At 47.2% G+C, this 27906-nt stretch overlaps 1 protein-coding gene across 1 annotated transcript; it reads left to right on the forward strand.

Annotated features, from left to right (window-relative positions):
• Positions 1-313: 313 nt before the first annotated feature.
• On the forward strand, positions 314-20160 carry LOC119179506 (glutamine synthetase). The gene is made up of 6 exons (XM_037430594.2): positions 314-660; positions 3019-3186; positions 11263-11412; positions 12355-12482; positions 13436-13638; positions 15352-20160. The coding sequence occupies exons 1-6, from the start codon at positions 507-509 to the stop codon at positions 15635-15637; spliced, it is 1089 nt and encodes a 362-aa protein (XP_037286491.2). The 5' UTR covers positions 314-506; the 3' UTR covers positions 15638-20160.
• Positions 20161-27906: the final 7746 nt, after the last annotated feature.

A 27906-nucleotide genomic window follows, 5' to 3' on the forward strand; every position in this document is an offset into this window, starting at 1 on the left:
CGGGCCACCAGATAACCTCTAATGGCACTTTCATTTCATCCCTCCATTATTAAGAAATATGGTAAGAGTTACGAGTTCGTATAACGCCACCAATCTCGTTCCGTTCCCACTATCAGTGGGGCAGCAAAGTTGACCTCTGTCTGGCATATAACATCATACAGTGAGTGTTTTGCGCACATAAATGAGAAAAATTGATAGTGAAACGCGATCAGAAAAAGAAAGTGAATGAAGGAGGAGAGAGAAAGAGTCGGAGCAGTTGCAGCCGCCACAACTTGCAAGACGGCGGCGGCCCTGAGCATCTGTTTAGCTGACGTCAGCGCCCCCGTTATGCCGCAACAACGGGCCTCGCCCTTTCTCTCTCTCCTCATCCTTCTCGTTCTCTGGTACTCCACTCAGCTGCTCGCACAACGCGCGCTTCCTTTTAACAGCCCGTTCTGCTTCCCGTTCAATCAGCGGCGAGTCGAGCCGGCGCGTCTCCTCCATCGCAGCACTTTCAAGAAATAGCCATGGCCACATACCGCCCCGACATCATGGAGAAATACCTCGAGCTCGAGCAGCCGGATGATGTGGTATTCTGCACGTACGTGTTCGTTGACGGCACCCTGGAGAACGTGCGCGCCAAAACGCGGACCCTCGACTTCGAGCCGAAAGCGCCCGAAGGTGAAAGCTCTCTCTTTGCTTCACGTTTATATACATGACACTTGAGCTCGCACCAATGTTACTACAGCCGTAGATGAAGGCCGTTTCTGAAAGGGTCATGTTGGATCACCAGCATGCGGGGGCGTGACGTTTCTTACGTCACGTTAATATCATCAAATGCGGGTTTCTTCATTACTCACGCACAGAGATGACGTTCCTGTCGCGTTGTTTTCACACAGAAGCAACTTGTTTGTCATCGAAGCAGCCCTGGTGGAGCACCAATTCCTTTCAAGAACTGCGTTCATGACGCCACGTCCAAACCCTCTATATTAGCTAGTCTCAGCAACAGCACTCGTCATTAGGCATAAAGTAATAATAATACTTTTCCAGCCACCATGGTTCCAGCTATAGCCCACGGGCGAAATACTGTAGAAGAGACAGGGCAGTGAAAAAGGCTTTGACCTATATTAGCAGCAGCAATCAATGTCGATTGTAGTGTTGAAAACAAAATGTGCTACCATTTACTATATCGATGCTTAAAAAAACTAAATGTATGAAACGGTTGGCCACTCGTTATCTGCAGCAACTTATCCCGCTTTCAAGTTGCAGCGCATTGTCCCTCGGTATGACTATCAAGTTCAGCACGAAATGCTATCTCGCTGTGAAGATAAAGCTGCCACATGCTGAGTCCTGTCGATTTCCTGCGTCTTTCAACGTTCGATGAAACAATCCTTTGAAGGGCCCCTCACCCCCTTGAGTTCAGAGACGAGGCAGTGGTTTCCTTCTTGCCTTAGTATACTCAGAATTCCTACAGTTGATAGCTCGTCCCCACCACTCACTTCTTGAAAGCACCTGCACAATGCCAGCACTAAGAATGGAGCCTATAAAGATTTCACGCTTGTCGGCTACACGCTGTTACTTTTAAATGCGCAGTCAAAAACACAAAATCACCAGTTGATCGCGCACGATAGTCATTCAAAGAACGGGTGGGTGGCTGCCTTTGTGAAGCAGTGTAGCAGACAATTCACAACCTACATTTCACGTGTATGTGTGGAGAACACGCGAGAAAACGACCCAACACGTCTGGTTAGCGCCATAGCCTAAACACAACTGACTTTTTCTTTATTTTCTGCACCTCTCGCGCGAGTTTTGCTGCCGCGCCACCCAACTGATGATGATGATGATGGTGATGGTGATGATGATGATGATGATGCTTCCACTGTGGCTCTTGCCCACACAGGGGGATATGCCAAGAATTACTGACATGAAATTTTAGGCCTTTCAAGTGGTACACGATTATAACAAAAAAAAAAGGATAGAGCAACTGTCACGCTCGACCTCGCCTTCCTTCACCATGAAATCCCGTCGATCTCGGAGGCGCTGGACTAATCACGTAAATGTGCCGTAATGACATCACACGAATCACTGTTCTTGCGTCACGAAGTGCGCCAGAAAGAAGAGAAACGCTAGGAAAGAATAATGCACTCTTCTTTTTGTGTTTTCAGAGGCCGTTTCATTGAGGCAGCGTTAGTGTGTTTTTTTTTTTCCCACGGGGATTCTTCCACGCGTGGGAATACGAAACTTAAAGAAATGCGCACTGCAGAGAGCAACATCTGAAAAGCTTGCTCTCCAGCATCGCAAGAACACCGTGGCAGAAATATCACTAAACAAGTTTTTATAACCATTTCATTCAAATGATCGAGCGTGAGAAACACTGCTGGTTTCAACAAGCGGCCGCACGCTGTATTCGCTCTCGCTGAACGCGGAGAACTAAACGAAAATAAGCTTGACCGTGTTGTAAGCACGAATGTGATTGATGCGAACTGTGCGCTGCACTTTATTTGCGTCATGCTTGCTTGTGAAGTGGATGCGCACTTCGAGGGAAGACAGCGTCGGTTGAAACACGAATACCGAAAACAAATATTTCAAATGAAACGCGGCTGTCATAAACCCGTAGTCGAGCCGACGTATGAAGTGTTTGAACGACTCTTTAGATGTCTCGAGTGTGTTTTCCACATGAGTGAGTGAGTGAGTGAGTCAGTGAGTGAGTTAGTACACCTTTCTTATTGTCCAGTGCAGGCACTGACATTGCCGCGTTCCACCCGGCTGCTACTTTTACTTGGAAACCAGCAGCTGTGAACTCCTTCGTACGGTGTGAATACTGTGGTGCGCAAATGCTCAGTACAGAAAGTATGTTTGTCCGTATATAGCTCGTTGAGAAAGTGACCCTTACACTCGGCCTCTCCTTTTACGTCCTCAGTTAGTTAGTAATCCCCGCCCACCACTTTGCACTTAAAAATAGTTTAGTGCCTCTGAGAAACCCAAATCAATAAATGAAAAAAGGCTTTTAGAACAGTTATTTTTATTTTCCTGTTACAGACTGCCCACGCTGGACGTTCTGCGCCCTGGGCACGTACCAGTGGGGCGACGCTGGCGCGAAGTCCGAGATGTACATGGAGCCCGTGGCCCTCTTTCGTGATCCCTTTCTCAGGGGACGGAACAAACTGGTGCTGTGCCAAGTGTTAAAATACGACGGAACGCCGCACGGTGGGTGAAACCCATCTGTTATAGTCATTGGCAGATTGGAGGCGTTTATTTTTTACTTCGTGATACTTGAACAGACACCCTTTTCAAAATTCAGCGCCACCTATCGAACGAAACCGAAAACATATTTTTTTCCGCCATGTTTTGTTCACCCACGGTGATGCACTGTGCTGATACCAGTACGCGATTATCGCTGCGTATGTGTGTTGTGGTTGGCAATAAGTGGGACGCCCGAGAGGGCACAAAGCGGCCGCTTCAGGAAACAGCGCCCCTGCGGCCCTTGCGAGACCTCTGCGGGTGGCGGACTGGCTGTCCGTGTGCGCTGCAGGGAACGCTAATCGGCGTCGCTAGGGTCGCTGGGACACGCAGCCCGCCAGGTCGCACGAGTGAACAAGATATGACAGAAGAGCGATGTTGCCAGACTGAATTTTCTAGGAGGAGCAGGAGGAGCAAGGAAAGAAATGAAAGGCAGGGAGGTCAACCAGACGCACGTACGGTTTGCTACCCTGCACTGGGGGAAGGGGTGAGGGGATTAAAGGAGAAGAGAGAGAGAAGTGAAGGGCAACGTGTGTGTATATGTGACCTTGTCCATTGCACGCTGATAAGCGGTCGCGTAGACCGGTCGTCTTTAAAAAAACTTAGCAATGCCCGCGTCACTTTGCTGGCCAGCGACGCGTAGAGCCATGAGCCAAGTATCTTCTCTTCGGAAAAAGGTCTACTGTCTAGTGTCTCTAACGTTTCGCGTAGCAAGTTGCGTTCACTCGCAAAACGTTCACATGAACACAGTAGATGTTCTATTGTCTCGTCAGTGTCGCACGATTCACATCGGGAGCTATCCGCCATTCCTATGCGAAAAGAGTACGCCTTTGTAAAAGATACTCCTAACCACAGGCGGCACAGTAAAGTTGCATCCTGGCGGGAGAGGTCCGATAGAACTTTAAGCTTTCTCGATGGGTCCAATTTGTGAAGGCGGCGGTTCCTGACACTGGGGTCACTCAGCCAAGTCTGAATTTTCTAAAGACTCTATACACTCATCGACTGAAAGATCCATAGATTAGGGGTTTGGACAAGTTAGTTGACCGAGTTATTCATCGATAACTGGTGAGCACTTTGTAACTATATCGCTGAAACAGGTTCGTGACACATTTTTATTGACATTCTTTAACATTATTTCATTTCGCTAGACCTAGCTGGAGTTGTTCTGCATGCACGCTTTTCTTTGGCATTGTGTAATTTTTGCAAAAAAAAATTATTATCACGAAGACTGTTTAACGAAAATATTTTATCTTATTAAAACTGTTCGATAATCTTTCACTGACGAGCGGCACCTTTTTCTGCGCGCCTTATTCATCTTGTTTTACGCACTGCCTGTAGCTGTTACCCTAAGGGGGCAGTCACCTCTTCAACCTACTAACTGCAATAGCGCTTTGTATGGTTGTATTCGGTTCGTTTGTTCGCTCGTTGATTGGCTGATTTTTTTTTATTTTCGTTGCCTCACTCGTGCGACACTACGTTGCCTATGCTGGTTAGATAGAGGCTTGCTATAATATATTTACTTTGGCCTCCATGTTCACGCATACAAATGTTGGGTGAGCTACTCAGATAAAGCCCATTGGTTATGGCGTTACATGAAGCTGAGCGCGAGTTCGACTGTTCCATTTTCACGTGGGACGCCAACTTTCTAACGATAATATTTCTGAAACGGGAATGCCAAGATTTATGCCGACATTTGCCAAAAAAGCTAAAGTCGCACTGCCGCTTAGAAGGCGATGAAGAAACAGCAACGGCCAATTATTAACCGAGATCACCATTACACGCTTTCCATCGGAACCACAGCATACGACATGCATGCTAACGCGATAGCGTCAAAGAGCTCGTTCCGTGGAAATTCCGGCGTCGGCGTCATCGGCTCTGAGCGAAAGATCATCATCTTGTTCGTGAGCAAAGAATCGATAAACATTCAAATTACCTAAACAATAAAAACTCCGGGTCCGAGTGAGGATCAAACCTGTGCCGTCTGCGTGGTAAGCAAGTGTTCTACTACAGAACCACAGTATTTGTCTAAACTGTTTCAGAAAAAAACACCTATAGATACATATTAGAGAGTTTTAGTACTGCGTACGCTGCGTACGTAAGGACGCCACGTTCTGCGTAGTGCGCAGACCACAACGCGCACGTATCGAATTACGTACGCAGCCGCTACGTACGCACGCATGAGATGCGTGCGTGCGTACGTATGAGGTGATCGCGCCGCTCTCGAACAAGTTCGCGACAGCGCGAGACTTCGTTTTGCAAAATGGCGGCATCGAAGTCAAGCACCAACCGGCTCTGTGGCTTAAAATATGGCCATAATCTGGTTATAACACTTGGATTGGCTCACATTGGCTGTCAACAACACGTGCTTCTATTTTGATCAACCAGATGGCGCAACACGCTTCACGCTCGTTACGTACGCGGGTACCACGGCGTACTAAAAGCCGTTTAGTGGCAAACGACGCCACGTAACGCAAGGCGCTTGCGTGATGCGTACGTCGCACCATTCCGCAGTACTAAAACTCTCTATTATTACCACAAAGTGAAAGGAATATTTGTAACGTCTCCTACATTACGCAGCAGAAGCGTAAGTACACGCCAGGCGTCAAAAGAAGTAAATTAAGCACCGAGTGGGTGTTTAGAAGGCCCAACCAGCACAAAACAATCGGATGTCTTTAATCATCATCAGCTAAAGCAAAGCATCAACAAAGTGAACAGCTGAGCAGGTACGCATGTTGCGGACGCGTAGTAGACCCATCGCTGGTTCGCAAAAGGAGTAATTATGAGGAAGCGGGCAACTGCCCTTGCAAGAGACATTCAATGGTACTTCGAAATGGTCAATGTTACGCGCACGGTCAATTGTTGCGCGGTTGAGGCATGCACCGAAAACTAGAGCAGGCTAAAAGTTCAGAAGGCGATGCGTACGAGACCCGATTACGCAATCTCAGTCTACCATTGAAGGCGAAGCTCAAGCCATAGAGTTTCCCTCAATACTTACCAGAGGGAACTCTGGCGCTAGTGTCTATGGGAGCTGCAACACACGGCGCTTCAGCGAGCATGGGAATGATGGGTAGTACACACGTTTGTCTAAACTTCGAACTTCTGGCCTGCTTTTGGCTCCGTGTGTGTTCGTGTGGCTTGAAGCTGTTTTCTCATGAAACAAAAATCGGCAAATGTTCAGCGATTGCGCTTCACCGCCCTATTTTTTAATTACCTTTCCAAATTGGGTCACGAAGTTCAAAAGGGTTGAATCTTTCTTTCAAAACAAAATCGAAACACAGCAATAAACGAAGCCGCAAGTACAATTCGCCGCCCGCAAGTACGAAGAATAGGCAAATGTGTGTACTACCCATCATTCCCATGGTCGCTGAACGATCGCAGCGCCAGAGTGCCCTCTAGTTAATTTTGGGAAACTCTATGGCTCAAGCTTCCTCCCATTTCTCTACTGAAGATGTCGCTGGAAGCGAGAATTCCTCCCGACTGGTCATTATTAGCGCAGCAATAATTCGCATCTTTCCGCCAATAAGTTTTCCTTGAAGAGACATCTCCTGAAGCCCATTGGCCTATATAGTCAAGAGCATGTGCATGTTAATCCTAATCGATGGTGATTAAAAAGAGGCCAGCATTTACACAAACCGCAGTTATGATTCGTGTCCTTTTTATTACAATTATTTTTTTCATTACCGACGGGTTCCTGTGGATTCACATGAGCGAAACTTTTTGACAATTCTGACATGACGATCTCATATTCCGAAGCAGAAACGGCGACTATTCCATTTTTTCTTCATTAAGTATTAAAACAAACTATCTTCACGGATACAATGTCTGTGACTCGAAAAGAACGGGCATGGCGAAAGCCTATCCACAAGGGACGCTTTCAGCAACGCGCTGCTGATTTTATGTAATTTTATGCTGCATCAGAAATGCAAAAATGTAATTGAGAGTTCGACGGAATAGCGTCTAGTCAGGTAAAGGCATTGTTGAAAAACAGGTCACTGACCTATGGCAAACGAAACGAATGACGTTTCGGTATCCGCACAGATCCCTTGTGCCCAATCCATAACAAATGACGTTTCGGGATCCGAAACGTCATGTTTTGTTTGACATAGGTCAGTGACGTTTTTTTTTATGCAAAGATAATGGTCTGGTAAACCAGTCACCTAAAGTAACAAACTATATAATCGGGTTTAACGCTTCGAAACCACGAGCTAGTCATGAGTTACACCACTGTGGCGTCCTTCGAAATGAGTTAGGCCACTTAAAGGTTCTTTCATTGCACTGATAGCAGGGCACCCGAGAGTTTTCGTATTCATATATATATATATATATACAACTATTATAGTGGGGTAGTTTAAACGTCTGTACCCGAATCTTACGCACATGCGTTCGATATTGAGGTCTATATTTCCGGGAAAAAAAAGATGCGCGTTATAATTTGGTAAATGTGGTATAGAGATTTCTTTCAAGTGAACTGCGCTGAGGAAAAAGGTCCCCTTCATACTTGCCGTATGGTGCAATTGTAGTCCGCGCTATGCATAAGGAAAATGTGTGCTAATACTCCTAACCGGTATACTGGATGAGTGCCATTTACTGCTATTTTTGTTTTGTTTTTGTCTTTTCGTAGCGACGATAGTGAAGGCCGCCTCGCCTAACGTTCTTTACATGCGTGAAAGCGGTGTCTACCCAACCGGCACAAGGCAATCGAACGTAAAAGCAGGAAATGCTTTCGATTGACTTCGTACACGCTCAATTCAGAGACGCTGAAGCACATCGTCTGAATGATGACAATTCAATGACGGCAGCCTAACCTCTGTATTTGATTCGTCGACGCAACAGCAGAGTAATGAGCTTGACAATTGCAGGATATTGGAACGGAAGTCTGTCACAAAAGCCATGCATGGAAATTAGCCCTAGTTACGGATGATTAACCAGACTGGCTTCCATTCTGCACTCATGACAGATACCCGCCCTCCCCCACCTCCTCACCTCGATAGCATTCCTGGCTTCACCACTGCTGCGTTGTTACACACTGTGACGTTCAACATGAGAAACAAGTATTCGTAGGCACGCACGCACGCATGTCTCACGCACACACCCACACCCACAGACACACCCACACACACACACACACACACACACACACACACACACACACACACACACACACACACACACACACACACACACACACACACACACACACACACACACACACACACTCACACGCTGCTCCGCCGCGGTGGTCTATTGGCTAAGGTACTCGGCTGCTGACCCCCAGGTCGCGGGTTCAAATCCCGGCTGCGGCGGCTGCCTTTCCGATGGAGGCGGAAATGTCGCAGGCCCGTGTGATCACGTTTGGGTGCACGTTAAAAAACCCCACGTGGTCGAAATTTCCGGAGCCCTCCACTACGGCGTCTCTCATAATGATACGATGGTTTTGGGACGTTAAACCCCACATATCTATCAATCAGGTCAACACACACACACACACACACACACACACACACACACACACACACACACACACACACACACACACACACACACACACACACATGCACGCAGAGAGAAAGAGAGAGAGATGCAAGAAAATACAGGGACAGCATGGATTTTCTGCTTAGAGGGAGGTTCCTGCCGATATATTTATCAATCGACTCAATCATATCTTCCAATCACTATGACGAAAACAAAATTTGATGTGGTGATGGTTGCATGACCCTGCCGGACAGTGTACCCGCTAATGTAGCAGATGTGAAAAGCGGTGTGTAACGGCTCATTGAGAATCCCATTTCTCATCGCAAAGTCCGTGAACTGCGATGAATAGCTATCACGAGTGTGGTAAATAACTCACAATTTCAGATTTCGAAAGCACAACTCAGACATGTCTCATCGTGCCGATACGTTCAAATAGCAAGTACTTGTGTTGGATAATACTCCAAGACTGATGCTTGCGACCACGGCGTCTCAGTCCATCGGTGTTTCTGTGTTTAATATGTTCGAAACCGATAGCATTCAAGCCGTCTGCCCGGTATTGATTTCCATTTTATGTCAAGCTAACTTTTGAACGCCCCGACTGAGGCGGGCACTTTCGTTTAAGGACATGGGCAAGCCGGGAGGCCTCGAGTGAGCTCTCTTTTATTTTCGTTTGCCTTTGTTACATATTAGTGAGTGCAGCTACGACGTGAGTTTACTACATCCTGTGAATGACTGTAAGGTAAAGGGTGTGACTTCCTGCGGCGATTGGCATTTCGATGTAGGTGATATCCGGAAATGCGTGTGCTGTCTGTTTTAAGTGCACATCATAAAACACAGAAGTTGATTCAGGGCCCCCTTATACAATATTAACAATTGCTGGTGTTTAACGTCCGCAAACCATTATATGATCACGAGGGACGCCGTAGCAAAAATGTCCGCAAATTTCGACCACCTGGAGTTCTATACGCGCACCTAAATCTAAGCACACGGACCTCAACCATTTTCGTTTCCATGGAAATTGCGGCCGCCGCGGCCAGAATCGGATCCCGCGACCTGCGGGTCAGCGGCCGAGTGCCTTAGCCACTAGAACACCATGGCGGGTTATACGATATTAATCGTAAACCTAGTTTCGCTTTCAGACATTAAACCTTAGAAATCAATTTCCCAGTGGACGCAGCTGAGTCAAAGTGCACTGGATAAAGCATGGATGTCCATGCTTCTATTTTTGCCTCCGAGCCTCATTTTCGAAGTTGTGCGCTAAGCTCTCTCCAACTTAGGTTTACGCATGATTAATTTCCTCAACATAGAGGCAAGTAGGATGATGCCAGGGATTGTGTCAGTTAAGCATGCAGTGTATATACAGTTTTTCGGTATCATTTCCCCTTTCTCAGCGCAAGGTAGCAAATCGGAACTTTTATTCTGGTTAACCTCCCTGCCTTTCACCGAACCTTTCCCTCCCTCTCTCATAATACCTTGGCATTCTTGCACCCCAGTGCATTTGTCTACATCGCGCACTTGCGCCTCCCGATAAGCACACTTCATTGTTGACGTCCGCCAAGCGTAAGAAATCCACTCGCCATTCAAATTTAAAGGGACCCAGAGATGGTCACTCGAGAATTTGCGGTTTTCAGCGAAAAATAAAAGTAGTGTGTCTATTACACGTTTATGCGTATGAAATTTGCGCTGCTGCTCAAGATTATTTCCGCACAAGCTAAGCTCCAAGTGATCGCCGGCTATAAACCCCACCCACCGCCAGTGTACACCCTTTTGATATGGCGTTTGTGACGTCATGTGCTGCATGGAGCGGAGCCACGTCGTCTTCTACCAAAGTTTCAGCCGCCGCAAATTGTTCAGTTCCAACGCCTAGCCGAAGAAAGCCGAAATGGCTCGATTGCTCGCGCAGTTGACCACGGATCAAAATCGTTATCCGGAATGCAGACGCTCACCCTGCGAGCAGCTTGTTAGGCCACAGGTCGCGAGTACGCCAGTGTCGCCAGACTCTGAGGTCACTCACTTCTTTCAATTTGTTTATTTGTTGGGTTTAACGTCTCAATGCCACCATATGACTATGAGAGACGCCGCAGTGGAGGGCTCCGGAAATTTCTACAACCTGGGGTTCTTTAACGTGCACCCAAATCTGAGCACACGGGCCTACAACATTTCCGCCTCCATCGGAAATGCAGCCGCCACAGCCGGGATTTGAGCCCGCGACCTGCGGGTCAGCAGCCGAGTACCTTAGCCACTAGAGCACCACGGCGGGGCCTCACCTCTTTCAAGAATATTCAATGACAAATCACGCGCCTGACCAAGTGCACTAAAACTTCACCAGCTTGTTTCTGGACAAACAAGAATCAACCCGTATAACGCGGGTGACGATCGAAAATTGGCTGATAATATGGCCCCTTTTAGACAAGTAAATTTCGAGTCCGTGTTCCTAGAGTTATTTTTAGCAAGAATTTCCGAATTCCGTAGTTCGCGCAGGCAGGACATATTAGAAGCTTTTTCTTTGACAATATTGTAGTGTTTGTTCGAAGCAGGAAGACAAACTACACCAGCCCTTTTCTCTTGCAGAGACGAACACACGCCATTCGTGCGTCGAGGTGATGACGAAAGCTGGCACCCAGGAGCCTTGGTTTGGCATCGAGCAAGAGTACGCGATTCGAGGAAGGGACGGTCTGCCACTAGGCTGGCCCAGAGACGGACACTCAATTAGGCCACTGGGTATGTATACTAACGACGACACATGTTTTTTACATTTTCTAGGTATTTTATTTGAAAAGAGTAAACCAGGTACGTGTGGGAGATTATACATGTGTGCATAATGAGTGCTGACTTGGGAAGTTTGCTATTTCGTCGACGATTTTCGCGAATACGAGCCCTCACATTTTAAGTTAATTTTCGTAGCAACAAGTAGCAACTGAAGGTAGTTTGAAGAAACAAAGAAAAAGTAATACAGCTGTAGAAAGTGCCACTAAAAATAAAATGAAAGCCCACTATCTGCAGCTGCAATTAGAACGTGGGCCTTTTGAGTGGGAAGTGGGAATCCTACGTTTCCACCACTTTGGCAGAGCCTCGCGCAATTCTCAAACAACCCATTGCAGGTTACCGATCGAAGCGCCACGAACGGCTTGACCCTGTTTGGGCTTTCCTTTCTGTACGCTAGTGCGACGGCCGTTCCGCGCACTCCTCTGTTCTAGCACACTCTGAGGCATCGGACACGTTCTTCGAAGGTTGAAGGCTTGCTCCCTACCGGCAGCAAGTCGTCTTTTCGGTCGCTGTACTTTCTTTGCATTTCGTATCACGATTACTACGTTGCAGCTAAAGACTGCAAATAATGTATCTTACATCTTCTTTAGCTCCGTGTCACTGTGCCTCAGCCAAGTCAGTGTGCGGCAGAAATAAGGAGAATGTACCGTCACTCGCAATGCAAGTGATGGTACGTTCGCCTCCGAGATGGCATGGTAGTGAAGTCCCTACTAAATCTTCTCCGAGATGGGAGTGGCATGCTCGCCAGAGGTCGCCCAATCTTGAATACTATGCTAGACAAGGGCTCTACTATTACCATGTGCCAAGTTGCAATTACCCGCTAATGACATTGCTGTGTGTCGGCCAAAAAGTGAAGCGAAAGGCTGACGCCTTTAATCCCTATATTTTACACTTCAGGACCATTCTTCTTCGGTGTCGGAGCGGAGAACACAATCGGAAGGCAAATTTCAGATGCCCACCTAAAGGCCTGCGCTTACGCCGGGGTCAAGATCAGCGGAACCAACTCCGAGGTTGTCCTTTCGCAGGTAGGGCGAGCCGCGCTGTGGCCTTCACCCTAGATCCCAGTGCAAATCGGCAAGATGTGTCGCGGCGCCATACAACTTTCCAAATATTCTCACAACAAAATAAATGTATACCGTCATTACAAACATCTCCTGCTATAGTGCTAGAAACATTAGCGAAACTGTATATAGTGAATTATTTTCATTCTGAATAATGTCGTTCTGAGGTAACTGACGTGTGCTCACGCGCTTCTTTTGTCGCTGACAACTGTGGAGAAAACTGACATGAAGGTGTCCGCATCCACCTTCACGTGCTAGGTTTTTGTCGTCCGCCAATAAGGTGCGTGGGCCACCTCCGCGATATCCGAGTGCTTAGTCACGATGACGTCGCATTTAAACGTAAGAAAATAAGCGATGACATTATAACTAAGCGTGTTCATGATTGACAGCGTATCCCAGACTAGGAAGGCAATTACATTCCTGCAGAGCCTGCACAGCAAATTTTTTCTGCAGATATTTGCCTGCCATTTTTAAACATTTAACTTGATATTTGGCGTTTGTGTTGTAAGTTTACATCCGCTTCTGTAATAGTGTATGCACGTCTGAGTTTTTTATTTCCCTATCATGAATCACTTCTAATTGCAGCTCAACTTTAAGCTGTTTACCTCGTTGTGCTTCTATCAGCAGTTTATCTCTATGCACATGTTTATCACCTTACACCACCTTACACCTTACAGCACCTTATACATGACACGCTGTCTGCAAGGCATGGCCTGCCTGCAGCCGACAGCATGCATCCTGCTCTATGCTGCAACTCCAGTAGGTTGCGACGTCAGCCACTAAATGACGATGGCGAATCCTTAATTTCATTATCGCGAACTTAAGCGCCACAGTGGCACTACATGAACAATCGACAATCTGCCAATCTTATTGGCTCTACTCTCGCACAGACGTGTACGCTGACTTGTCTTTCACAGTGGGAGTACCAAGTGGGACCACTGGAAGGTACAGCGGCGGGCGATCATCTGTGGATCTCGCGCTATATCCTCAAGCGGGTGGCGGAAGAGTTCGACGTGGTCATCTCGTTCGACCCGAAGCCCTTCGAGAACGACGCCCTCTGCGGCTCCGGAGGACACATCAATTTCAGCACGAAGGACATGCGCAAGCCGGGAGGCCTCGAGTGAGCTCTCTTCTATCTTCTTTTTGTTTGTTTGGTTGTTTGTTTGCTCTCCGGTTACCCCAGATCGCGCGTTCGCTTGACGACACACTCGTACTGAACGACACTGCATAACTAATCCGTCGAACACTGTGGCAATCCGCTCTTCTTTGCATGTGCTGCTGCTCTTGTTGCCGAGCGCATCCTTAAATGCTCATGATGCAACGGGGAATGGCACTCCGGCGTTGAAATAGCACTTGCTATCTCGTGTTGCCTACAACAGAAATTTCTATATTTCGCAAAATTTGTCATCTCCGACCTTATAAGGCTTCAAAGCATGGACATGTATTAGCTAGTGGAGGATTTGTGATACTATTTAACATCCGCCTTCATTACACAGGTCCATTTGTGATACATTCAGAAGATGAAGCCTGTAGTAATCCACATCTATTGACCCTTGTTGGTCACGAAGAGCGATATGCAGGAGGTGACGGTTATCCGTCAACTTCTGCCTCCATTATCATTCCTAACGAGTGATACTACACATTACAACACTGGAGGTCGTACACATCGTAAAAAAAAAAGCTATCGCCTAAAACGAATTCAAGCGCTGAGCAACAATGCAGGTAACGTACAGGTGCCCCAAAAATAAAACGGAGTCAGCGAGCTGTGGCCAAACTACGCAAAACTGCATGCCAGGTTGCTCTATCAGAGCAGCGGTTCTCTAATTATGAAACGAAATGTGACAGAAGATAGTGTCATCATTTCCGTTTATAAAAAGAGAAACACTTCTTCGATAAAGCATGCTGGCATGCAGTTTAGGGCAGTTTTGTCACTGCTCGCGGACTCTGTTTTACTTTTTGAGAATGTGTACGCAGCTACACCTTCAACTAGTGCATTCGCGGACCTATTGGCTGACGCGAGATGGGACACCCACACCAGGCTGCAAAATACATGCAGCATAACTTTTTTTTTTTCGAGGACTATGTTTTCATGTAGCACTCGTCCACACACATTATACAAAAGGGTACGGCGTTGCGCGATTTCTGACGAGAAATATAGTCCGATCGCAAAAGAAGAGCACTATAAAACACAAGTTTTCACTAGGTCACGTGACTTCCGCTGCGATTTCAACTAGTGTTGACTGAAGTCTCGCTAATGTATAACAGTGTTGATAACACAAAAGAGTAAAACACCTGATGACCGTAAAATCAGTGTGGTCTTGCTCTCTGCATTGACCCTTCTTTTTCTTTTGACGCGCAGTCATTTTACTAAGCTACGCTGCCAACTAGCCTACCTTTATATTTTTTTTGTCTAGCAATGTCTATTGCTGGTATAACAAGGCTAAATGCGAAGGACATGCGCACTTAGCCAGGAAAAGAAGTCTTCCGGGAAGAGTTCTTTTTTGTTTACTTTTATACTTCTTATAGTGTGCGTCACTCTCCTAAGAACTGTATTATTTTTTTATCTTGACAGGCTACGCTGGTAATACTTCTAGATATACCGCAAGATTAGTTTGTTTCCCTTTTCTGTGAGCTCGTGTGCCTTGCGGCTCCATTTGTGCTTGTAAATTCGAAGCTGTATATTTTCCCACCTGCGTGGTCCTTTGTGACCGCAGTATACTGTAAATAAAATAAATAAAAAAATGGTTCATAATGTTGGCTGTCGGCTTTCAACACGCAAGCATTGTCTTCCTTCAGTATAATGATAGGGCTGCTCGTAAATTTTGTTTCACAGGCACATCAAGGTGGCGCTGCAGAAGCTCGAAGCCAATGCCGCCGAGCACCTGCGCATCTACGACCCGCGCAAGGGCGGCGCGGCCAACCGGCGCCGCCTCGGGGCCGGCATGCTGGCGACGCCCAACGAGAACTTCGTCGTCGACTCGTGCTCTCGAGAGGCCAGCGTCCGCGTGCCGCGCCTCGTGTACGACGCCGGCCAAGGGTACCTCGAAGACCGCAGGCCCGGCGCAAACGTCGAGCCGTACAGCGCTACGACGGCCATCGTGAAGACCGTGTGTCTCTGAGCCTGGATGGCCGGGGCGACCATGGACTGCATACCTACATCAGCTTCTCGTCGCTGCGTTCTACAAAGACAATCAGCGGGCCGTTCCGTTTTCAGCCTGCTGGGAGCCATCGATCTAAAAAAAGCTGGGCTATTCGCAGAAGCTTGTCGCGGGAGGCCCCACGTTTGCCCTGTTAACGGATCTGTGTCTACAGTGCGCGCCCTATTGGCAGCATTGTTTACAAGTCGAGCTTACCTTGCCTGCTATCTCACTTGATTGAAAACGTGCGATTGCTCCGTAACATTCCCAGTTCACTATCTTTACGCAACAGGTACAAATCCTGGTTCGCACTTAGCTTCCGAATTTACTGTCAATACAGATGCGAAGAGAGCCACTTTTTTTTGGTAACTATCGAGATTAAAAACCAGGTTAAAGAGGCGGGCGCATCAAGATTACCCTGACGGTAACGGGACTCAAGCCTCAGCCATTACAGCAGTGAGCACAATTAGGGATCAGTAATCATCGCACAGCGGTGAGCATTCTTAGGGGTAAACACGCGAGCACGCTGCTGACCCGCAGGTCGCGGGATCGAATCCCAACTGCGGCAGCTGCATTTTCGATGGAGGCGAAAATGCGGTAGGCCCGTGTGATCAGATTTGGGTGCCCGTTAAAAAAAAATTGCCCGCAGCTTCCCTCGGGGGAACACTGAGGAGGATGCGGACCATATAATTGGTTAACGGGGTGTTAAAGTGCGACTTACTTGGGTCGATGGCTAAATTGGTTAACGTGGTTGTGAAATGGGGTGTTAAATTGCGACTTACTTGGGTCGATGGCTAAATTGGTTAACGTGGTTGTAGGAGGGGCTGTTAAATGAGTGAACACGTACACACGTATGCGAAAGGGCGGCGCTGGTCGAAGGGACGTTGATCATTGTGTTTGTGGATTCGTTGGAATTCATTTCACCGCGACCTTGGACGTTGACGCGCCGTACAAACCAACCGACGAGCGGCAACTCAGCGAGCGAGCGCCGACCTTGAGTATATATACAGCACGACGGCGCATGCACTGTCAGCTGTTGAATGTTCTCGAAGCGCGACGCCACATGCGCGTCCACTGGAGAATCAGGAGAATTGTAGATGTCGAACGCGGTGTGTAGAGGAGGAAGGGTGCACAGATGGTGGAGGAGTGAAGCGCGCGCGGTGTGTAGAGGAGGAAGGGATGCACAGATGGTGGAAGAGTGGGCGACGGCGCGACGGCGCATGCACGCGCGTTAGCTGTCGAATGTTCGAGAAGCGGTGCGGACGGCGCGGACGGCGCACTACAAGGCGCGAGTATAAGATGCTCCGCATCTAAAACCCCAGGCGGTCGAAATTTCCGGAGCCCTCCACTACGGCGTCTCTCATAATCGTATGGTGGTTTTGGGACGTTAAATCTTACTTATCAATCAATTATGGTGGTTTTAGAGTGTTAAACCCCCCAAATAAATAAATAAATAAAATGTTAATCAACACGCTCGCACAAGGCTGACGCACTATCAACGCCGCGTAACACTCATCGGTAGAAACATTGCGCATATACGCAGCATGTGCTCTGCGATGTAGTTTTTCTACCACGTCATGAATACGCTTGTTCGTCGCCCCCTAGCCAAACTTTTGTTTGCGAAGCTGATGCATCCCTCTTTTGGACCTATTTTTTGTCTTCGAGATTTTCTTTATAAATACTTCAAAAGTAAACTGTTTTATATTCACTTTTGTATTAACGGCCCACATTTTATTCGAGATGTGCCTCGGAATGAAGGACACGCCAGCCTAACCGACCAAAAAGCGGCTAGCAGACGACGAACAGCGCATACTTTTGACGTTGAGCACATGCTGCGCCCGTGCAATGTTTCCAACGAACGCTGTTACGCGGCGCTGATGTAGTGCCGTCGGCCACGCGCTCACGTGTTCACCCTAACAGTGCTAACCGCTGTACATGACTATTTAGAGACTGATAGCCAAGCCACTGTGTACTACTCTCCTGTCACTCTTCTAAATGTGAAGTTCACCAGCGCGTTTGCAGCTGCGAAGCGTCACGTCATAACAGACGTTGCACAAGCTGCCAAATGACTCCTGCTGTGCTTTCATTTTAAACTCTGAGTGAATTCCCCTGCGACGCATATTCATATCAAATGTGTCTCCCAGACTAGACAGACATGTTGTAGTAAAGTTGGTGCCCCTACATTGGCATCGTCTGGGTTTAATTAAGGTTGTGCCTTGTAAACCATGTTGTAAAGCGTCATGCCTTGTAAAGCATCTCTGCTGAGAAGTTCGTTCATTAGTTTTTGTAAATTAGCGCATTTTCCCGTTTAAGAATCCCGTTGTTGCCATCAATCGAACAACGTTCGCAGGAAACGATGGCGGACGTTGTTTAACGCGTAACACAATTTCCAATACAGTTGCTAATTTGTTGGCCTCTTAAATTTATCGATCATTTGAATCGATCGTTTACGATTATTTTATTCTTCAGAATGGGAAATCAGAAAGTGAGATAAAAATGAAGGAAATGCGAAAGCAAGTTGCCTCAGCTGCTGGCTTCAAATTTTAAATACGGTTCACGATAGCAATCGCCCATGTTACGGGCACAGCTGAACACTTGAAGATAATCGAGTACGTATACGCCGAAGTTCGAGGTTTTTACGACCTTGTGCTCTTAGGTGTCTCACGGTTCGCTGTGCATCCTGACTGAAAAAGGACAGATCTAGATTTGGGGGAAGCGCGATCTCGATGCAGCTCGCGACGCTCAAATCAGCCCATGCCTCCAAACTTGGGTGTATGGCACAGTAATATGGGCATATGGCATCAATTGTAGAGGGAACGGGAAATGTCGTTTCCTAGCTGACTTTGATAATTAACGGCGAATTTCGGGATGCACGCTGAGCTGTAACGTTTGGCTCGCGTGTTCTCTGGAGCTTCGAATACCGATCAGCAGCGTTTTCTGACTATGCTAAAAAAAAAAAAATGTTGCAAGACCTCTTTGATGTTAAGGGGCTTCAAAAATGGGATAACTAATGTTATGACAAGAAAGACAAGTTTACCAAAAATTCAAAAAATAAACCAAAATACACCCAAGAGAATGCAAGCATGGTGTCCTTGCCTCCGCTGCTTATTTTAGTTCCTTGAGGGCGGAGTTCCATATTATTGCAGTCGTATAATTAGCCTGCTTCGTTGCGCAGTTGATCCAGTGCTGCCCGTTGTCGAAGCAAACATATCTGAAATTGCGTTTTGCAAGAAAAGTGTTCCATAGATAATTAACATTGCTGAATTTTCATACTCTGCATGTACACAAAAAATAACTCACCAATTTAATAAGAACGCACTGCTACACGGAGCCTCACCCGCGTATTCACAAACACTCCTCGACTCGACCCTTCACTCGAAACGTTCCTTGAGGGCCGTTTTCCGATTACAAATCACCGTTTACTCGAGCCCCGCCGCGGTGGTCTGGTGGATAAGGTGCTCGGCTGCTGACCCGCAGGTCGCGGGATCGAATCCCGGCTGCGGCGGGTGCATTTCCGATGGAGGCAGAAATGTTGTAGGCCCGTGTGCTCAGATTAGGGTGCACGTTAAAGGACCACAGGTGGTCGAAATCTCCAGAGCCCTCCACTACGGCGTCTCTCATAATCATGTGGTGGTTTTGGGACGTTAAACCTCACATATCAATCAATCAACCCTTCACTCGAACCGCGCCTCGACTGGAGAAATTCTCGAGCATTTTTGTTGAGATAGCCAAGGTATACACGGCATGCTTACCTTGAATTGTTCCTTGCGTGAAGGTTCTGCGCGAGCATGGCGTCCATACGGAGCGTGCCTGCTTTCGTCGGCCTTTCGCGATGAATTAAGCTTGAATGAAGTCGCAGCGCTGATAAGGCAGGGACCAAAGAAAGAGTACAGGACGCACACTTTCTCTTTTTGTAGCTCCCGTTTCATCAGCGCTATGGCTTCACTGAACGTAACTTTAAAGCAACTTGCCCAAAAGTCTGGTACTCTAGGAATAGAGCTTCCGCCGCAGCATTTCTTCCTACGCCTGTGCGCATTCGTTACGAAGCTGTCTTTGAGCCATTCGGCTACGGCTCAGTTATACTGTGGCACCGAGACAGGCGGGCGTGATATCAAGCGGATCGCTCCCTATCAGGACGATCTACAACGATCGCGAATCTTCTCGAACAATGAGGCGCAGTTTGCACTGAGCATTTCTGACCTAGGCTTTGTGGGGCAAAAACCGAATCAAAAGTAAAAACAAGAAACGCGCGTGGCAATAAGAAGGATATCGCGCGAGCATCGACCCGCCTAACGTCTCAAGGACATAGGGATACGTTCGCAACTGTGAAAACCAACGTCGCAAATTTCGATCTCGCTCGTTGACTGTTTAATGCTACAACAACTACCCATATATGGCGAACTGGACACCATTTCTATATATTTTGAGCCTTTCACTTATTGCGATCACTAAATTCTTCGCGGCTTTTATCTGCACAAATGAATAAAAAAAATGCTGAGAGGAAAGATGTCTTAAACTTGTTGCTTGGCGCTGCTTCGGTTAATCAGCCTCCTAAGATGCAAGTGCTTGAAGCTTAAGGAGCAGCGAAAAATGGCGAGTTAAGCTTGCGTGATACCATGGACTCTCTCTCCTCAAGAGAGTATGCTGGGACGTGGCGCCACTGTAGGTCCTAGTGGACGCTCACACGATAACCTTCATCTTCATATTGCGCGCGACTGTACACACGCGTGATACATAGCTTCGACGCACAGCGTTCATACAGCACACAACACCTACAAACGAAAAAGCCAGCTTTGGGAAATCAAGCGGGCGGTCCTGCTCTATGAAGACTGCTTGCACGCGAATATGTATGGAATGTCTTATTGAAACACAAACAGATGATATAGAAATACAGCAGAGACACACTGCTTTAGAATATTGTTTTCTTTTCAAGCTTAGTAATAGCACTTCTAATAAAGCAACGATGGCAACTTGTAAAAAAAAGCACGCAGTATATTTGAATTCATGTCATCACATAATGAAATTAGTGGACGTAACATAACCATATGCCTGATCAGCTGCGCAAGTGCCCGAGACAAATATGTATCAAAATAGTCAAAGCTCATTAACTCAACAAAAGACATGCGTGTTTACGAACGCGAGAATATTAATGAATGTCTGCAAAACGAGAAATGTAAAAAATGCAGCTTTGACGTCCTGTTATGTTTTCGTTATTCTCTGCCATTTTGTGCAAAAACCAGGCTGCCCACAGAACACAGACCAGCACCGTCTTTAAACGTGCAGTATTTGCAATGCACTATAGCGTTTGCATGACTGTATATAAAATGAGAAAATCTGCACATATCGTGTGTAGGTGCACCATGTTCGACAAAGATCGAAGACGTGATGAACGAAGAGTTCTAGCTTTGGAATCACGCTCTAAAGCAGAACCCACGAAGTCAGGCTGCGGTTTATTCATAGAGCAGCATAGTAAATATGTTACTCTATGTTTTATTTTAAATACACTCCTTTTTCATCGTAACGGCAGGCTCAATTTTCTACAAGTCGAGCCGAAACCCACCACATCTTCACACAACATTATCACGCTAGTGTGTCTACCCACTGTATCGTTTTTATGATGAACTACGAGCACGAACTTCATCTTGGCAGCGTGTTAGCTACTAGGGTGCATTTGTTCACTGATGGACACTTTTGAGCTTACACATTTGAGTCTGTCACTTACATCGTTCTTCGTGAGCCACATATAATAAAGGTTCATATAATATTCGCACTATTTGCCTAATTCAGTTATCAATACCTAAATCAGCATCATCCTTGTACTTTCATGGTCGGACAGGATCGCAAAAACCGCATCTCCTCTGATTCTAAAGAAAAGCCGTTCCACCAAAATCACGCTTGCTCAATATACAGCAGCACCACTCCCCTCCCACGGACGTGAGGTGGCGCGGTTCCAACAGCCAGACGGACATGCTTATGATGTAGAAATAGCGCATACTTACAGGGTTCTTGTGACCTGATACAGCCCCGATGAGTGCAATGCTCTGGAGCATTTTTCAACATTTTGCTGCTCTGGTCCTCATTGAATCATTAGAGTAAACTACACTTCCTCTCAGGCTGACATAACTCACACGCTCGTATTTAGGACACAACAGCGGCAAAAGTCAGGAGCAGCCGCAGCCTCACGGTTTGCGGAATAATCCAAAATGTCCTATAGATTATGTACTGCAGAGGCTTCGCAACGCAGCACAAACAGCGCGGTCCTCCTCGAAAGGTATTATTCCCATGAGTAATAATCTGCAGCAAAAGTCAGAACTTGAGCACAGACAACATTCGTGTGCTAACGAATGTTCTGCGCTTCCAAAACGAGAAGACGGGACAAAAATTTTAAGTCATGTTCGCTGCGTGGACTGGGAGACGGAATTTACAGTGACTTAAAGGGTGTATTCGAATTTGTCACGTCAGAAGATCAAGTGCAAATCGAATATAAAACAGAGGGAAATGAATGCTTACTCAAGTATCCACATTAAACTAAAATTTTGCATGGAGCATACCTGGGGTCAAGAAATACTCTTTCTCTCTCTCTCTCGCACACACGCACGCGCGTCTTTTAACCGAAAACATATGTTGCTAATTAAAAAGGAAGCACTTTAAAAAACTGCTTTCGTCGATGGCGGAGGTAAGGGACACGATCACTTTCCTCAACTAGCGTAACAGTCTAATTTGAACGCTCAACCCCAAGTATAAGATGCCTTGTTCTTGACGTCACACTGTTGTAACATTGAATGGCAGTTACGAGCACTATATTCCACATTTCATATTACAGCAAAGGGAACCACTACGAGAGTGCCCCCCTGAAGGTTCCAAAAAATAAAACGAGAGAAATGAAAATTTCACAGGCCCCTGAATTCAGCCCCCTAAGTTACGAATCGTGTACGTACTCCCGCAGCGAGATTGAATTTACGAACAAGTAAGGAAGGAAGGAAGTATGTTTATTTACAGAAAGGCAGAGAGGTCGGCCTGAGCGATAGTTTGCTCTAGCCTGCTACTCTACACTGGGGGAAGGGAAAGGGGAAAAGAAAGATTAATGGATGACGATGGTGAGATAGAGAGGTGAGTATGTAGTGTTCTCTCTAGCTGAGACACATTTTATAGCCGCGCACATAGTCCAGTTGTTTCTAAAAAGGTAATGACTGCTCTTGTGACCGCAGTTGCACTGTTGGTGTCTAGCCAAGGGCCCAACATGGTCTCATCAGTTAATGACCTACTGCGATATTGTTCATTAGAAGGAATCAGTGTTTGTCGTTCACGTGCGTATGCTGGGCAGACACAAAATATGTGCTCAAGTGTTTCTGGCACATCACAGTGTTCACAATTAGGACCGGTGTCACTGCGACCGATGATATGTGCGTAACGTCTAGTGTACGCTACACCAAGACGAATGCGGTGGATCATACTTGTGAGTTGCCGTTTCAATTTAGGAGGCATGCGGAACCTCCTTTCCGGGTCCCATTTGTGAAGTCGCTGGTGTCGCCGTTCCGGTTTGGTCCAGTGCTGAAGTGTGTAGCTGCGCATCACGCAGCGAAGCAGGGCGTTCGTGTCAGCTCGTGAAAACGCAATGCGTACTTCAGGGGCACTGCTTAAGGCATTTTTAGCTTGAGCGTCTGCCTCTTCGTTTCCCATCACGCCGCAATGAGCGGGAATCCACTGGAAAGTTATAAGATGGCCATTTGTTGAAGCGACCTGAATAAGTTCTGTGGTTTCTATTGCCAAGCTGTAATATGAACCTTGCTTCATGATGCAATTAATGGTTTGCAAAGCGGGTTTGGCATCACAGAAAATCGTCCAGGCTCGAGGTCGCTCTTCGGAAATAAACCTTATTGCCTCTCGGATAGCGACAAGCTCTGCGGCACTTGATGTGGTTTTATGGTCCACTTTGAATCTTCGAGCGATATCCATGTCTGGGATGACAAAGGCTGCGGCGGAGGTGTTTAGCGTGGTGGATCCGTCGGTGTACACGTGCAGAGAATCACTGTACGTTGTATAAATGTGATATAGGGTCAGTTGTCTGAGGCCAACAGAAGAAATGAGCGACTTCTTCGTAATTCCAGGTATCGTAAAAGAGATAGGTGGTTTAGGCAGAACCCATGGTGGCACTGCAGGGGCATTTGGCGGAGAAAACCTTGGTGGTATAATATTTTCATGCCGCAATATTACCTTTGAGAAACTGCAATCTGGGTGAGTGGCGGGTAGTACTGACAGTGGGTGCTGTCTGTGTCTGCTCAGTAATCGTAGGTGAACTCTAAGTGGCTCGCAGAGCATGTATACACTGATGGGACAAGCCCGAGCCTCTGCGATTGTCCCATTTGTTGAAGTGCGGCGTGGTAAACCCAAGCATCTTCGTAAGCATTGAGCTTGAACACTCTCGAGTGTCTTCACACAACTAGGTCTCATATTGGAAAGCACCGGCATGCTGTATCGAATGTATCCCACAAATAGAGCATTGTATAATTGAAGTAGCGATGCTTCTGATGGGCCCCATCTTGCTCCTGCTACGTGGCAAAGAATGAGAGCAAAGCACTTCAATTTAGATTGAAATACGGCGACATGCCTCGTCCACGATAGATCTCTGTGTACGACAACCCCAAGGAACTTGTGGTGCGTTACAGCAGGTATCGCTGTCCCATTAATAAATATCGGGTATTGCGACATATGCTTGCGCGTGAACGCAAGCACTGAGCATTTGTCGATTGAAAGAGTGAGCCCCTGACGTCGTAGATATTTGTATGTGATCGTCACTGCACGCTGTAGTCGAGCTCGCAATTGCGGACGAGTAGTTCCGGATGCCCATATGCATATGTCATCAGCGTATGCAGTGATCTTCACCGTGCTGGGAAGTTCTGCTGCTAGGCCGATCATTGTGACATTGAATAGGATCGGGCTGAGAACTCCTCCTTGGGGAACACCACGATGAACCTTATATCGATCGGTGTCTCCGTTACTTGTCGTCATGTAAATGGTGCGGTCCCTAAGGTAGCTAAAAATCCAAGCGTACAGTCGTCCACCGATGTCGAAATCTTCCAGTGCGTCAAGGATCGCATAATGCAGCACATTATCGTAGGCACCCTTAATGTCTAAGAAGACCGCCGCCACTAGTCTGCGTCGGCTTCTTTCCTCTTCAACGCTGGTGATCAAGTCGACCACACCATCAATGGCAGATCGGCCTCTTCTGAAGCCGTTCATAAATGCAGGAAAGGAGTTGTTGCTCTCTAGAAGCCACTCTAATCGTGCCAGTACCATTCTTTCCATCACTTTTCCGACGCAGCTGGCTAACGCGATTGGTCTGTAGGAGGACAGTGCATAAGGACACTTCCCCGGCTTGAGCAGTGCAATAATGCGACTGCATTTCCAGTTAGCTGGGACTTCTCCTGACTCCCATGAGGTGTTATAATGAGATAACAGGATACGTCGTGCTTATGTATCAAGATGGTTGAGTGCAGCATACGTGATTCCGTCAGGTCCTGGTGCCGATGATCGGCGGGAGGCAGAAATCGCAGCGTCAAGCTCATGTATTGTAAAACGTACATCAAGGCGCTCGTCAGACGATGGAGGCCCAATGGTAGTAAGAAGCTCATTAGTGGCAAGATCATCAGTGGTGTCCACGATGAGGCTACAGTAGTCACTGGCTATCTCAACTTCTGTCCGTCCCTGATGTAGAGCAACAATGGTTGATGTTGCTGGGGAGTTGTCTGCAAACTTCGTACCACCCGCCAGATCTTAGATAGAGGTTGCCTGGGGTCCAGAGATCCACAGAAATTTCTCCAACGTTGCCTGTCAATCTTGTCAAGATGCCGAAGAACATGTCGTTGAGCTCGACGACAGGCGGAAAGGTCTGAAGGTGACTTCGTTCGTCTGTATCGGCGTTCGGCACGGCGACGGATTGCACGAAGGGCCTCGTATTGGGAGTCAACTGCTGATCTCTGCATCGGTAGGTTAACCTGTTCGGTTGTGTCACGCAGTGAAGAAGCAATTATGTTTTCTACCTCGGATGTATCAGTGGTGTGCTCACAGCCAGACTTGACAGATGCCTTGAACAGTGTCCAGTCGGTTCGACGGATGTAGCGTGTGTGCGTGCGGCGAAACCACCTGAACTGAACATAGGTTGGAAGGTGGTCACTGCCGCGAGTGTCCAAATCTGTGCACCAACATGCGGAAGACAGAAGGTTTCTGGAAACGAAACAGAGGTCGAGGCAGCTGCTGTAGGACGTGCCACGAACAAATGTAAGTGATCCGTCGTTGAGTACGCTTAGTCCATAGTTGTATATAAAATTGGCTAAATCCTTTCCGCGATAATTCGTTGTAGTGCTACCCCAGAGAGGATGATGTGCATTAAAATCGCCGATCACAATGTGTGGCCTTTGTGCAGCTTGAAGAATGGTCCCCAGGTGGAAGCAGTCCATCTGTGCGCTTGGGTGTATGTATCCTCCTATTACGGAGAATGTTCGCTTTTTATGTGTTATAATCAGGCTCACGTAATCATTGCTGGTATGCGACGCGACTTCATGTCTCAAGAATGTCAAATCGCGGCGAATACAAACGAGAACTTTGCTCGTACGTTGATCACTGCGGGACCAAATCTGGATATATCCAGATATACGAAAAGGTGAAACCATATTCGGTTCACATATAACGATAACAGGAAATTTATATTTAAAAACCCATTGTCTGAAGTCTGACAGACGGCCACGTAGGCCATGAGCATTCCATTGCATAACAAGCGACTGGCGCATGCGTTCTTCGAACATCAGTGTCATGTTCACTTACTGAAGAACCAGTAGAAGAGGCTCCAAAACCTCAAGTAGCTGCACAGCCGCCTTAGCAGCGGGAGTGTTTAGGCTGCTGAGAATCTTACGCATCGAACCCATCAAATTTTTAAGCATAGCCTTGACATCTGTGTTGTCCATCTTCTTGTTTTCTTCATTGGAGGTAGGGGCACTATGTGATGATGGCGCTACCGTAGCTCTTGACGGTAGTGAAGGCCATTGAGTCTCCGACGTGGGGAGAGCCAATGACTGGTTACATTGTACTTGCGTGGACTGAATTGGCATTTGAGCGTCTGTATCCTCTTTTCTGGCCGACAAAAGTAGGCTAGGAGGTGGTGAGGGCACGGTTTTGTGTGTCGAATTCGATAAGCTATGAGCACTGCTGCTTCGTTTGCGTCGATGTCGCGAACGATGTTTACGACGCCGTACAGCCCTTGCAGCTTCTCTGTGAGTGGAGTGGTCTCGAACCATCTTCTTCAGGATACTAATTTCATTCCTCATTTTGGGACATTCCTTTGATGTTGCGTCGTGGGCACCTGAGCAGTTTGGGCATTTGGCCACAGCATTGCAGTTATCACCATCATGAGGGCCACCGCAATTCTTGCAGGTTACTGCACCCTTGCAAACTGCACTAACGTGCCCAAATTTCATGCATTTATGACATTGCAGAGGTTTTGGTACGTAAGGACGTACCGAGTGCCTCACGTACCCAACTTTTACATGTGTGGGTAACGTCTTCGACTGAAACACTACTTTAACACATCGCGTGCGTCCAAAGCGGTGGAAGCCAAGCACGGGAGCCGACGATGACAGCAGTTTCTCGAGACTCGAGTCTGTTATCTCCTCATCCACATCGTATATAACTCCTGTTGTCGTTTTTTCGTCGTACGCGGAGAATGCGCGAACCGGAATATTTCCTAATCGAACAATCGCTTTCAGCGTGTCCATTAAGGCCTTCGTAGTGACCTCCACGGACAGTATGTTCTTTCGGGTATTTATGCGTATTTCTACGACTTTCCCTGGAGCGATGAGCTCAAAGTACTCTGTCAGGCTCTGCCTATTTAGAGAGTTCAAAATGTCTGTCTTCGATGTCGGCACATACGAAATGGTGTACGACCGCATGCTACTCGTCTTTGTCTGTGCTTGCCGGCTAGTGGGCGATGTCCGGCTGATTTTCCTCTTCAGGCGTCGGCTTGGTACGACCACGTAGTCACTGTCCGAAGCCATATCTTCAACGGAGGAGTCATCAGAATTGTCATTGTGGGCCCCGCTTGGGCCGGGGTGAGTACTTGCGTCAGACGCACTATGATGTGGTCGGCCCGGTCCCGGTTGCTGGATGGGGTTTTGATCCCCCATTCTAAGGGGGAGCGCCCCTTCGAGGTGTGTCGATTATTGAAAAAACTTGGCAAAAGAATTAGGAGACTCACAGAG

This window comes from Rhipicephalus microplus, chromosome 2 (assembly GCF_043290135.1).
Source record: "Rhipicephalus microplus isolate Deutch F79 chromosome 2, USDA_Rmic, whole genome shotgun sequence".
Lineage (NCBI taxonomy): Eukaryota > Metazoa > Arthropoda > Arachnida > Ixodida > Ixodidae > Rhipicephalus > Rhipicephalus microplus.

Bases quoted from the DNA above. Each gene is read 5' to 3' on its own strand.
- LOC119179506 (XM_037430594.2), top strand. From the start codon at position 507: ATGGCCACATACCGCCCCGACATCATGGAGAAATACCTCGAGCTCGAG. The intron at 3,187-11,262 runs GTGGGTGAAACC...TTTCTCTTGCAG, and splicing joins ATACGACGGAACGCCGCACG to AGACGAACACACGCCATTCG. The intron at 11,413-12,354 runs GTATGTATACTA...TTTACACTTCAG, and splicing joins ACACTCAATTAGGCCACTGG to GACCATTCTTCTTCGGTGTC.